This window comes from Lycium barbarum, chromosome 9 (assembly GCF_019175385.1).
Source record: "Lycium barbarum isolate Lr01 chromosome 9, ASM1917538v2, whole genome shotgun sequence".
NCBI classification, from domain to species: Eukaryota; Viridiplantae; Streptophyta; class Magnoliopsida; order Solanales; family Solanaceae; genus Lycium; species Lycium barbarum.
The window spans coordinates 25962686-25975794 of NC_083345.1; the positions used below are offsets into that span (position 1 = coordinate 25962686).

At 35.3% G+C, this 13109-nt stretch overlaps 1 protein-coding gene across 1 annotated transcript; it reads right to left on the reverse strand.

Moving 5' to 3' along the window:
• On the reverse strand, window positions 1–550 carry LOC132611791 (ethylene-responsive transcription factor ERF096-like). The gene has a single exon (XM_060326164.1). The coding sequence runs from the start codon at window positions 548–550 to the stop codon at window positions 62–64; it is 489 nt and encodes a 162-aa protein (XP_060182147.1). The 3' UTR covers window positions 1–61.
• Between the last annotated feature and the right edge of the window lie 12559 nt (window positions 551–13109).

Consider the following 13109-nt stretch of genomic DNA (forward strand, 5'->3'; position numbering starts at 1 on the left):
ACGATCTCCTTAAACATGCATATGCAAAAGTAAATAACGCAAGACACCTAATAGCTCATATCTACTTGTACTGGGATTTGTCATATTCGAAACAAAGAAGCTCCTCCAATAACTTATCATCCAAGTACTCAAATTCAATCACTTCTTTTACTTCATGTCCATTGTGAACAGACGACTGGGACGTTGATGATGATGACGAAGATGACAAAGAATATGAACAAGACGAAGAAGAAGAAGAAGAAGAAGAAGAAGAAGAAGAAGAAGAAGAAGAAGAAGAAGAAGAAGGAGAAGGAGAAGGAGAAGGAGGGTGAGAGGATAAAGATGGATACTCATGGGGGAAACTGAGAACAGCAAAACGACCTCTCATTTCGAAGGCGGCTTTATCATAAGCTCTTGCAGCTTCTTCTGCAGTACCATAAGTCCCCAGCCACACCCTTGCTCCGTTTTTGTTAATATCTCTTATCTCCGCCGCGTATTTCCCCCACGGCCTCTTTCTCACTCCTCTGTATTTAATTTCTCCTCCACCTGAATTAGACTTATCTTTATCCATAATGTTTTGAATTATATTTTCAGTAGAAGGTGGTGTGAATATGGTGCTATTTATACCGGAGGGGAGTCCTAAAAAAAAAAAAAAAGTTCAAGAATAGGACATATGAATTAAAAATGTTCTCAGGATGAATCTTAGCACGTCATGGCTTAAGGCCTGGCTTCGTTTGTTATTTATTCTTTATAGTATTATTATACTAATGCCTCTTTTTCAGATGGCTATCCAAAGTCAAACTTTAGGGAATTTTGATTGATTGTAATTGGTAAGCCATGCTCCAATCAAGACGCGCAGCAGTTTCATTTCTCCTATTTCCTTTATTCCATATTTAAAGCGCAACTACGTTTTACTATACCATATTTAAATGTATTCTCTAATAAATAGTCTATTAATTAGAATTTATAAATGTTTTTTTGTTTCCCACCTGGTGTCCGGCATTCTCATTGGAGTCCGACTATATCCAAATTCACGCCGCGTAGAGCCCCATTCAAGGGGAAGCACTCTCTCCCAAGGATTTTTCCATATCCAGGGCTCGAACTCAAAACCTCTGGTTAAGGGAGGAGCAGCCCCATCTGCTGCACCACATCCTTTGGTAGTAATCTATAGATGTTAATTAATTAGTCTCTAAGAGGTGATGTCCATAGGGATGACGTCCTTGAGGTGGTCACGTTAAATACGTACTAAGTTAAAGGCTTTTGGGGATTTATTGAGTTTAATTTATTATAAATAGTGGAAAAAACAGAAGTATAAGGATATATTAGTTTGTTTGGCCAAACTTCTAAATTAGCTTATTTTGAAAATTGCTTTCTATATGATATTTTGCATAATCAAAACCACGACATTTTGATTATAATTCGTAAGCCATACTCAAATCAGGACGCAGCCCTTCCTACTCTCCTGTTTATTTATTTAAAGCGCAACTATACTTTACTATACCATAGTTAAATATTATCTACAGTAAAAATTCGATTAATTAGAATCTATAGATGCTAACAAATAGATTGCTAGATACCAAGATGGTCCCTGGAGGTGATGTGAGGTGGTCACGTTAAATGCATACTGAGTTAAAGGCTTTTAGGGATTAATTGATTTTGCTTTTAATATATATAGTGGAGAAAACAAAAGTGTAAGGATATAGATAGGTCCCCCTAAATGATTCTTCAAAGGAAGTAGGTTAGATTTGGTGTTACGTTGCTCCAGCAGCCTAGTTTAGTAGTTGTAAATAAGCTTGCTATGGAGCCTTCCGTGAGAGGTTTTGGTTTATGTCTTCCTCTGCGTGTAATTATTTTATTAAATATATAAGGTAGGGATCAATGTCAAACCCCTTATCCCCTCAGATGTGCATAACCTGGGTGATGAAATTAAGGGCCTATTTGGAAAGCCACCTGGTAATTGGAATTGGTGTGATTACTAGGGTAGTAATTACACGGTAGTGTAATTACAACGACCAGTTTGTTTGTCATAACGTAATTACAGTATAATTAAAGCGTGTTGTTTGGTTGCAGAAGTATAATTACACAGTTAGTTTAATATAAAAATAAAATTTAATAACAAAAATTTAAAATTAATATTTAAAAAATATTTTCCTTTATAAATGATATTAAATTAGTTATTTAATAACACATTGTTTCTTGAAAATACATTAATTAATAATCAGATATTTGAAACTAATATTGTAAAAATAATTGATATATATTTTTTAAAATTAATAATATTTAATTTTAATTACTTATAAAACTTAAAAGAAGACTTTTTTTGTGAGAACATCATGGATTGAATGTTTGACAAAAAATAACATTTATAAATATTATACTCTCTCAATTACACTCAATTCTCACCTAAGTGTAATTATTTGATCAAACAGACATGTCAAACTGTGTATTTACACTCAATTCAATTACCTGGGTGGCTTTCCAAACCGGCCTTTAAGGGGGAATGGGTTAGATTTGGTTGGTACAAGATAAGTGACTTGTTAATTTTATCATGTGGAATCATACTTAATTGAAAAGGATATATATTATGAGATCATGCACATTACTGATGATGTAAGGCATCGTCTGAAGATGTAATTACATTACTAATGATGTAAGTATAGTCTGTATTCATAGAATGAGGAAGTCACAGATGTTATGTTGAGCTTAGATATCAATTGACGTAATACTACTCAATGATTAAATAATTATGTTAATCGATGGGCTCTACTCTCTTTCTATAGAGTATATACCACATGTTTAATAGTTGTCGCGCCACAAACTATGGGCGGCATTCGACTAATTAATCCTCGTCGAGGGAAACACTAAACCTCCTGCTTTACAGTTGCGTAAGCACATGAAAATTATTTCCTCCGTCCCAATTTATGTTGCACCTTTTCTTTTTAGTCTGTCTCAAAGAAAATGCCATTTTTCTACAATAAGAAACAATATAACTTTAGAAATCTCCTCTTACCCTTAATGATATCTATGACCACATAAATATTTAAGATTTGTTTTAGATCACACATTTCAAAAGTCTTCATTTTTTCTTAAACTTTGTGTCAAGTTAAAAGTGTTACATAAATTGAGACGGAAGGAATATAACACTGACAATTTGAATCGTTACATAAATTGAGACGGAAGGAGTATAACACTGACAATTTCAATCAAACATACTTGTTAGCCAATGTATCTCAATCATAACTAAACGTTGTTTACATCTGAAATCAGTCATGAGCCATCTCGATGAAATAGAAATGCGACATTAGTCTTGGGCCAAATCCCCAAACAAAAAGAAATAGACAAAGATAATAGATAGAAAGGAGAGAAAGTAACACAAATACAATTTTTTCAAATGGTAATTAAAAAAATTATAATTACTTTAAAAAATTTACATGAATACAACTTATTCAAAATTTTAACTTCTTGATTACAAAAATATAACTTTTTGCATTCCAAAAATATTAATAATACTTAATTTTAGGAGTTACTACCATTAATGCATATCCACTTTTTACTTTCTCTTTCTTTCAAAATCATTAGAATGTAATTTTTCAAATAAACATAACAAAATCAACTTCAAATCCCATATTCCATCTACCATTTTAAAAAGACTTTTTTTTCTTTCGTTTCCTCCTTTGTATTTTGTTTTTTTTTTTAATTTCACTTGATCATGATTCAATTATTTTTTTGTGACTAAAATAAATTATTTGAATATATTAATATTAAGAAAAGTACATGAAAAAATATGGTATATGAAAATATGATATAAGAAATGTACATGAAAATATACCTTAAAAAGTATATGGCATATCCACATTCGTATATTTAACTGAAAAGAAGATAACAAAATATTTGTGAATATAATATTAGAAATTAGTATATTTAAGTTTGTATACTATATATAGTATATAATATAATAATATTATTTGTGTATATAGTATATGCGGTATACCTAATATATGAATATATTACTCTATGTGTCAACTAATTTTTGTTATACCCCGCACCTTCAGAGCATGAGCATGACACGTACATCACCGTAGTAAAGGAGTGTCGGAGACGTCCCATGACTCTTTGGACGGCACAAGCCATGGGAAGTATGTAACAATGAAGTAAAGGACGAATTACAACCTCGTAAGTCGTAATCGGGAGAGACTATTTTGAAACACAAGAATATGGCCATTATCATGTATAATAAATGATAAATATCATGTATGGAGAGTTTCGGAAGATTTCGAGATCAAGCAAATTGAAGAAAATAAGTTCGACGAAAAATTGAGAAATGTTGGGCAAAATTTTTAGCCAACTTTGGAGGGGCATATCTTCTAGTATATTAGGAGTTTTAAGGTGAAACAAAAGCCTAAAATGTAGTTCGTCGAGTCTAGTTTATAATGCAACAAACCTCTCGTCGATAGAATATCGGAGTAGAGAATTATAGACGTTACAAACTGAGATGATAAAGCTGAAACAATACTGCTACAGTACTGTAGCTACAGTGATGCCGACTTTGCCACTTATAAAAGGGTCAAAATCCCTCTTTTTTGGTCATAAAATCTTCCAAATATTTTCAGAAAATTCAGAAAACAAGAGGGCCTTTGTGCCACATAAAATTGAGGATTTCGAGCGAATTTCAAGCTACGGAATATCAATCGAGGTCCGGGCAACGCGTAGTTACGAATATAATTTCGTTTGGTGTTGGAATGGCTTGGGAACAAGAAAATAGTGAAGAGTTTGCTACCTTCATAAAAATAAGGTATGAATTGTTGAATCTCCTTCTTTATCAATATGAATTAAGGAATAATTGCAAGAATAAAGGTTATAGTTTGTTGTGGTGATGTTGTTGATTTATGGATTAGGTTTGAAGAAACTTTTGGGTGAAAATACATATATTTATCTTGTAGGATGTTGAGGGTGTTGTTATTGATGTTGTTGGTGTTAATTTCGGCTTCCTTTACGGAAATAAAGTATTCAAATAGTCGTATCATAAGTTGGTTAGTTGAGAAATTTAGAAGACATCGTGTGGGATGTTTTAGGAAGTATATTGGTATGGATAATGGTATTGATGATATTGGTATTGTTGTTATTGATTGGTTGTTGATATTATAATTTCGGGCTAGGCATATAAACAGGGGAGATGCTGCCCGAATTTCGACAGAATCTAAAAGGATTTTAATTAAAGTTTCGAGACGAGCGTAAGATGATGATTCTAATAATAGTATGAATGTTTGTATATGTAGATTACGAGGCTACGAATAATCTTCAGTGAATTGCAAGACGGGAAGTAAGTTGGAAGTCGAGAAATTATCTTCCAGGTATGTTAAGGCTCGTCCTTTTTTTTCAAAGGCATGATCCCTAGGTTATAATTTCATAAATGTTTCCATATTCCTTGTTATCAAAAGTTAAAAAGTTTAAGATTCCAAGGCATGATTTTCTTCCTGATAATCCATAAGTGCTTTCCAAAATATTCGTATTTTCCAAACCAAAGTTTGTGATTATGTGAGCTCTTATGATAAAGACGATGGATATGTTTTCCATGACAACGATGACGTCAAAAATGAGAATATTATTATGATGACTATGATGAGAACGATCTTATGTTTAAAGGTTCCAAGTTTACGATTTCAATGACGATATGAGAATGTCAAGCTATTTATTGATTTCTCAATCTATTCATGGATGGTGACTTTATTTCTAAATCTTCCAAAGTACATGAATTGATGCCTTATGAGATTTATGATCTTATTCTATGTTTTCTCTTAATGCTATTCTTCATTGATAGTCTCACTTTATAATAATTGTTCCTTCAAGGTGAGACAAGGCGACGACGATTATTCCATAATACAATCGGAGGCTACCGACCTTACGTCACTCCGACATAGTTGTGGCTTTTGATTGGTCTCTCATGCATGCTTTATATATATATGTATGTATTTTCTCACAACGCGCCGCGCTACAGTCGGCCGGGCAGGCACGTAGATGTGCACGCAGTGGGCATGTTATGATATTGCCCCGGACGCGGGAGGCCTGGACGCAGGCTAATGATGATAACACCGAGCCATGATGGCCGGGCATGATATTATATATGACACCGCGCCTTAATGGCCGGACATGTTACTATGTATATGTATTGAAATGTTTTTTTTAAAGGCTAAGCATGCATGACACCCGCCTTATGAGGCATTCAGATGTACAGGTTATCTCTCTTATTCCTTGGTACTTTTCATATCTATGTTATGTTGTTATTCATGCCTTACATACTCAGTACATCATTCGTACTGACGTCCCTTATTGTGGACGCTGCGTTTCATGCCACGCAAGTGTATACAGATGAGTAGAGGATATTGCTAGAAGATGTTCCAGCTGGATTGGCGAGCTCCATTTCTTTCCGGAGTGTTGCCGAGTCAGAATATCTATGTTACGGTATATTGATTTATGTTAGAGACTTTGCAGACAGAGTCATGTATACAGTATGTCGGTCTTGTAAGCGGCTATTTAAGCCGATATATCATTATGCATTACTTTACAGATTCATATGATTACAAATTTTATTTGATTCGAGAAACATGAAAAGAATGTTTTCGAAAAGCTTCCATCGTGCATTTCATTTCATGACTTAAGAGTCCTGTGAGATTTATAAGTATAACGAGAAGCAGCGGGTTCGCTCGACTCTAAGTAAGGGTCGGGTGCCCATCATGCCCTACCAGGATTGGGGTGTGACAATTTTACTCTACACTAACATATACAATATGGAATATATAGAAAGAATAATATAATTATTTATGGATTACCACTTGTTGACACCCAATTTTGTCCCTCCTTTATTCTAATTTATTTCCATGGGCTTCAAATTTATTAACAAACTAAATACTTTGTTTCATTACTATTTTTATTATTATTAACATCGTTAATAGTATTACTTTATTACAAATTTTAAATGGTTCGTCATCGTTTCATTTTAGGATTTGCACTCGTTAAATTAATTTTACTTTATTAAAACCTTTACTTTCTACATACTAATTACTATTTGTCTCCACATAACATATATGGTACTAGTTATTAAATTAGAAGCCCAGAGAATAACTAAAATAAAGGAGGAAGAATCATTAATTTCAGCCAAATTATGGCCCAAAACCACCAGCCCACATTTTCGGACCAAAAAACCAAATTATGGCCCATTTGTTTAAACTCTACCCGATCCAACACATTTTCCTGTCACCCAGTCCAGCCCAATCAGCTCCCCATTTCAACGACCAGCCCATTGCCCAACGACCCGACCAGCCCAACTAAAAACAGCCAACCCGGTCTATCTCTTTTTTCATTGCTAACCCTAAAGACTTCAACACTCAGTAGCCTCCCTCTCTATCTCTCGCATCTCTCCTTCTCTCTCTCATCTCCTTCATTTTGAGAAAAGGGTTCATTCCCCTTCAACAATGGTAGGACTTTGCCATGCCATTTTCGTGCAATACGCATAGCCGTCTCTCTCCCTCTCTATTTCTAGAAAAAGCCTAATCTCCTTTAACCGAACTCAGACCATGCCTTTCCATGTTCTAGAAATCTTTTTGCTTTAACATAAAACTTTCAGAAGTTCACAGCGAAAGATAAAAAACGAACAACTTTTGTTCAAATTCAAACGGCTACTCAATTTAAGATCCCGCCCAAATAAAAACCCTACCAATCACCTATAAATAATCGCAAAAACACTCAGTCGAAAAAAAGAAAAAAAAAGGATACGAATCCCTACTCTCTATTGTTCTTATTATCGGGTTTGATTCACCGAAAATAAAGGAGATTAGAATACCCGAGTATTTTTACAAAGTCTTTCCTTTATAATCTGGTCCGAACCCTATTTATATTTGCAATTCTGGAGACAAACAGAATTTCCCTTTTTAAAAACGAGAGTATACTGTTTCTGTCGTTATCGAGACTTTCTATTCAAAAAGTTTGTCGAATTTGAGTTTCGTCGTGTTCGAACGTAGATTCGCAACCCTCAACGCCCGTTCACTGCACCCACAAAAGGTCAGTGTAACGACCCAACTCCGTAGGCCGCGACTAGTGTCCGTGCTGGACACCCAAACGTACCCAATAACCCAGACTAGCATATCAGCAGAATATTTTTAAATGTAAAAGTCAATTGGCGTTAGTAATTATCATAAATGAACCGACATAGTACATGGGAGCCGATAAGGCTGTCACAGATCATATCATCCCAAAACATATACAGAACCCACACAAGTATGTCTACAGACCTCTACAGATTATAACAGAATCACAAGACGGGACAGGGCCCCGTCATACCCCTGAATAGCATGCATATGTACAATAGCAGCAGACTGTACCAACATATAGGCTCTGGACAAAAGAGCACTCCCAAAATAGCAGAATAGATGTCCTAGGCAGGCGGATCAGCAAATCTGTCGTCTGTACCTGCGCGGCATGAAAACGCAGCCCCCGAAGGAAGGGGGTCAGTACGAAATATGTACTGAGTATGTAAAGCACGGAACGTAGTAAACAAAGTCATAATCGAAGCAGAAGATACAGAAAATGAACTGAATATCCAGATTAGCAAAATGCTGATCATATAGCATAAATAGTATTCGCTGAAAACATATGTCGTACCTGGTCTCATTACGGAACAAGATCATAACCGAAACAGAACTTACAGAGAAGTGAGTGTAACATCCGAAGTATCAAATGCATATTTTCAAAACATGAGGAGTGTGTACAGAAACATATACCATATCATATCCGACCCCTGCCAAGGGACTCGGCAAACAGAACGTGGCCACCCCCCGACGCTGGTGCCACCACACATAAGGAGCAGAATAGGGGATAACCCCGTAACATAACATATCATATCAGATGGCCATATCAGATCATATCATATCAGAATGTGTGTACATGGCACAGCATACTCCACAACCCATGTACATATATACCTGTCCCCTCACATCGAGGCACGGCGAACAATGCAGTGGAATACGCTTGACAACATATCCTGGCCCGGGCTCAGTGTGGGAAACATTGAGGCATCCACGAATGGAGTAGTGAGAAACTAAATGCAATAAAAATACCATATATTTCCAGAGACTCAATGAGGCATATCGGATGACAAATCAAACCAATGAAATCGGACAGAATCATAGTAAGTGTATATCGTATGTCATAATGAGTTACGGAAGAATAATCCTTCTAGGATCATTTTCATATTCCAAAATAGTTTACCAGACTCGAGGGAATCATTAAAACAATTTTCCTTAGTAGTTAAAAGGATAGTTAAAACGTTTCATTTTATATTGTTCGAAAATAAGGCAATAGTACACTAAAAGGCAAAGCGGGAATAGTGGGAGACTAAATGAGACACAAAATATCATACCTTTACAGAGATTCAATAAAGTATTTAGAATAAATATCATTGGTAGTTAGAAGAGTAGTTAAGGCGTTTCCTTTAGAACCGCTTGAAATTAAGTTATAAACACAAAAAGGGTAAAGTCGGAAATAGTGGGCCCACCTCGGGACAACCGAAGCGGTGGGCTCAAATTACGTATATTAAGCTTATGGAGTCACCTACGGAGGTCCTAGGGACATTTCATAACTTTCTAGACAATTTGCGGAAGTTTACACAATTCTTTAACAAAGCATACTTATAGGGTTCAATTCCAGTGAATGAAAAAGGGACAATTTCAAACGCGGATTCCGAAAGACAGAATGTTTTTCGAGGCTCGAATCCGATCCTAGTACATCTAGGACATGCCAAAAGAAGAATCGAGATAGCTTTACATACCTTTTATGCTTTTTACGCCTTTCCAAGTTCACTTCCCGTTTCGTCCAAAATCTACAAATGGTCACATTTACCAAATGTTAACCCTAGGACTTTAGGACTTAAATATCAAATCAACACTTTTCTACAGAAATTTGGGCAGCATTTCCCCTATACATATAGCATCCCCGAGAATTCAACTCGGCCAAAACAATCAACAACAACCCAATAACAACACTAACAACAACAACAATATCTACAAGACACAATATGGCACAACTAGTTCCCTTTCCAACATAGTGCGATACTTCCATCTTAACTTCAAATTTCCAAACAAATCTCAAGGGTTTCACATTCATCATTAATCAAGATCATCACAATATAATTTGGAAGCATTTCATATCAATTCCACAAAATATTCACAAGATATACACAATATACAAACTTTCCACCAAAGTCATAATTCCACCAAAACTTCTAATCTTTAACAAACATTTTCATAACATGTTTCTATTTTCCATCTTCATCAACAATCATCATAATTTACACCTTAACGACTTCATTTCCACAATATCATAAAATCATATTAGAATGACATAATCTTTTACATTCCATTTCAATGCCAACTTAAATCATATTACCTTCCTTTACATTATAAGGATCACAACAACACAACCAACATATTAAACAAAATTAATTCATTCCCATTCTAATCTCCATATACCACACGGCCAATACTTATATTTCCAACTTCAACCAAATTCATTCAACTTTCATTCTCAATATGAATTCCATCATACTCACAACTAGAATACGACATAAATTTAACTCACCATATGTATATAACATACATACACACACGGCTACATGCCAACTTACATACCCACTTTGCAAACTTCCATATTTTCATACTTTCTACTCATTTCTACATACTACAACACAAACAAACCTTCATAAAATAATAACATGGAATGAATTCTTACCTTTTTCTCCAATCTTCTTCACTTAACCAAAGTGTGGAAACGATGAAACGAATGAACCATCTTCCGAAATAATTATACCACGTTGTAGAGGGTACTTGAATTGGTAGGAATACTACAAGAAAACAATTTTTGGAACAAGATTTAAGGTACTTAATTTCCATGGGTCTTGGCCGAAATGGCCCTTTGTTTTTGTTCTTCATCTTTTGGGTTTCTTGAAAATTCTAATGGATAAAGTGATAAGTATATGGTCCCTTTCATCTATTTTAACACATGGAAAATTCATTAATTTTTTTGTGGGTTTGGGCCATGGATTTGGCCGGCCACCCTCTTAAACTTGGGCCTCATTTTTTTTCTTTTCATTTTTCTTGGGCCAAACCGGTTGGTCCCGAGCTGGGCATAGCCCACTGACCTTTCGACCTTAAAACGTCCATATCTCCTTGTACCGACTTCACCTAGGAACCCACGACCTATGGTTGGAAAGCTAATTCAATTATTTATAACTTCTATCTCTTGGTATTTTTCCAAATTCCAAACTTATAATACCGGTTTTGCCCCTCCAAGTCAGGTCACCCGGAAACGTTTTCTTAAAAATATTCGTTTGGAGGGCTTCCACTTTGATTTGGCCCAAGGATCCTTCATGAGTTGTGTTTAACTTTACATATGTGATTCATATAGCTTGTCACATGTTCCAAAAAAAAACTTGACGTGTGGGCCCCACCTCAACTTACAAATAATCCGACGTTCAAAAATACGGGATATAACAGTCAGTGTGTTCTTTTCTTTCAAATCTGAAGTTTCTGATATGTTCGTGTGTTTGTTGTTTCATTTTTAGCTGAATCTCATTTTAGTAATTTAGAGTATTACGCATGTCAGTTTTGATTAGTTTAATTTCGATTTTTAATAACGTTTGTATGCTCATGTCTTAATTTGGTTCGGGTTGTGTAGTTTAATAGCTGATAGCGTCTATATATGTACGTCTTATTTTAATTTAGTTTAATTTTAGTTCTGTTAGTACTTAGAGGTTCGGGTGAGTTCATATTTGGTTGGTTAAGCCGAAGGTGCTTGGTTTCTAGTTTGGCATGTCCGCACTGATGAGGCCTGTTCGATTAGCTTAGCCATCATCTAGTTCTATGTCGAGATGAATTTTGTGTTTAAAATCAGTATATTCCCCAAATCACTCTCATGTTAATTCGACTCACGTGGCTGGATGTTTATGTGTGTTAACTGCTTTGTGGTTCCCCAATTGTTCTTCTCCTCTTCTCGTTTCTCTGAAAAGAAACTGCTCAATATTCTGCCTGCTTATATGTTGTACGAATCTGCTTAATGCTGTATATATTTGCCTCTGATCATTACTCTCAATCTGTGCATCTGGAACCACACCCCAATATTAATCTAGCTAGGACCAGTTCATGGACTGCCTTAACATTGAACTTATGCTGTTTTGTGCCTCCATAAAATTGAATGTGATATTAGGGCAGTAGCGATCTATTCAGTTGTCTAAATGGGTTCCATGATAGATTCTTGTTGTGTGGGCAGTCTCTTCTTGGGCCAATCTTGGCATTAATGCTTATATAATTGGAATCCCTGTGTTATTCTTTTTGAAAACCTGGTCTGTGACTTGTAATCTTGACAATACTTATGCTGTATTTGACTGTTTTGGCGTCATGGTTTCAATGTTGTTTTCAAGTTCAAGGCATGGTATTTGTTTTTCATTCAAAATACCAAAATGTGTTCGAATGTTTTCTACTCATGTCTGAGTCAAGCCTGTTTCCTCTATATCCTACACGTATGTATCTTAATTACTGTGTGATACCTCGCTACATGTCCTATAATTTCATATAAGCCCTCAAGGGTATAACATAATTGCCGAAGGCTTCTTTATGGTTTGTTTAGACTACTTAGTCCATGTTCTTTTAATAGCTTGGAAGACAACATGACTGTCACATTTGTTTCTACCTAAATAGGATTCTTTTCTTTTTGGTTCAAAAGGTATAGTTTTTAGTTCCTTTGGCTCTTTGATAAGCTAAAACCAAATGACTGCCTCGCCTATGATTCTCCATTTTTTTTTATAAACCAACAGCCCTTAAAAGAAAGAGACAGATAAAACACATTTCAGTTTCTGGTTTGCGTTTTTGCACCCTGCGCACACGACCCACTGGTCTGTTTTAAATTTTATATTATACATGGCTAGCCTCTCTCTATGTTCTGTTATTGGGCTGGGTTTTATTCCATTAGTAAGTTAAATTTATCTGGGCTGCCATTATTTATGTGACGTTTCTTTATCTAAGTTTCGGTTGTCGCTTTTTTTTTTTAATTGAAGTATACGAGTCCAAGGGTCCCGTCATCCTCCT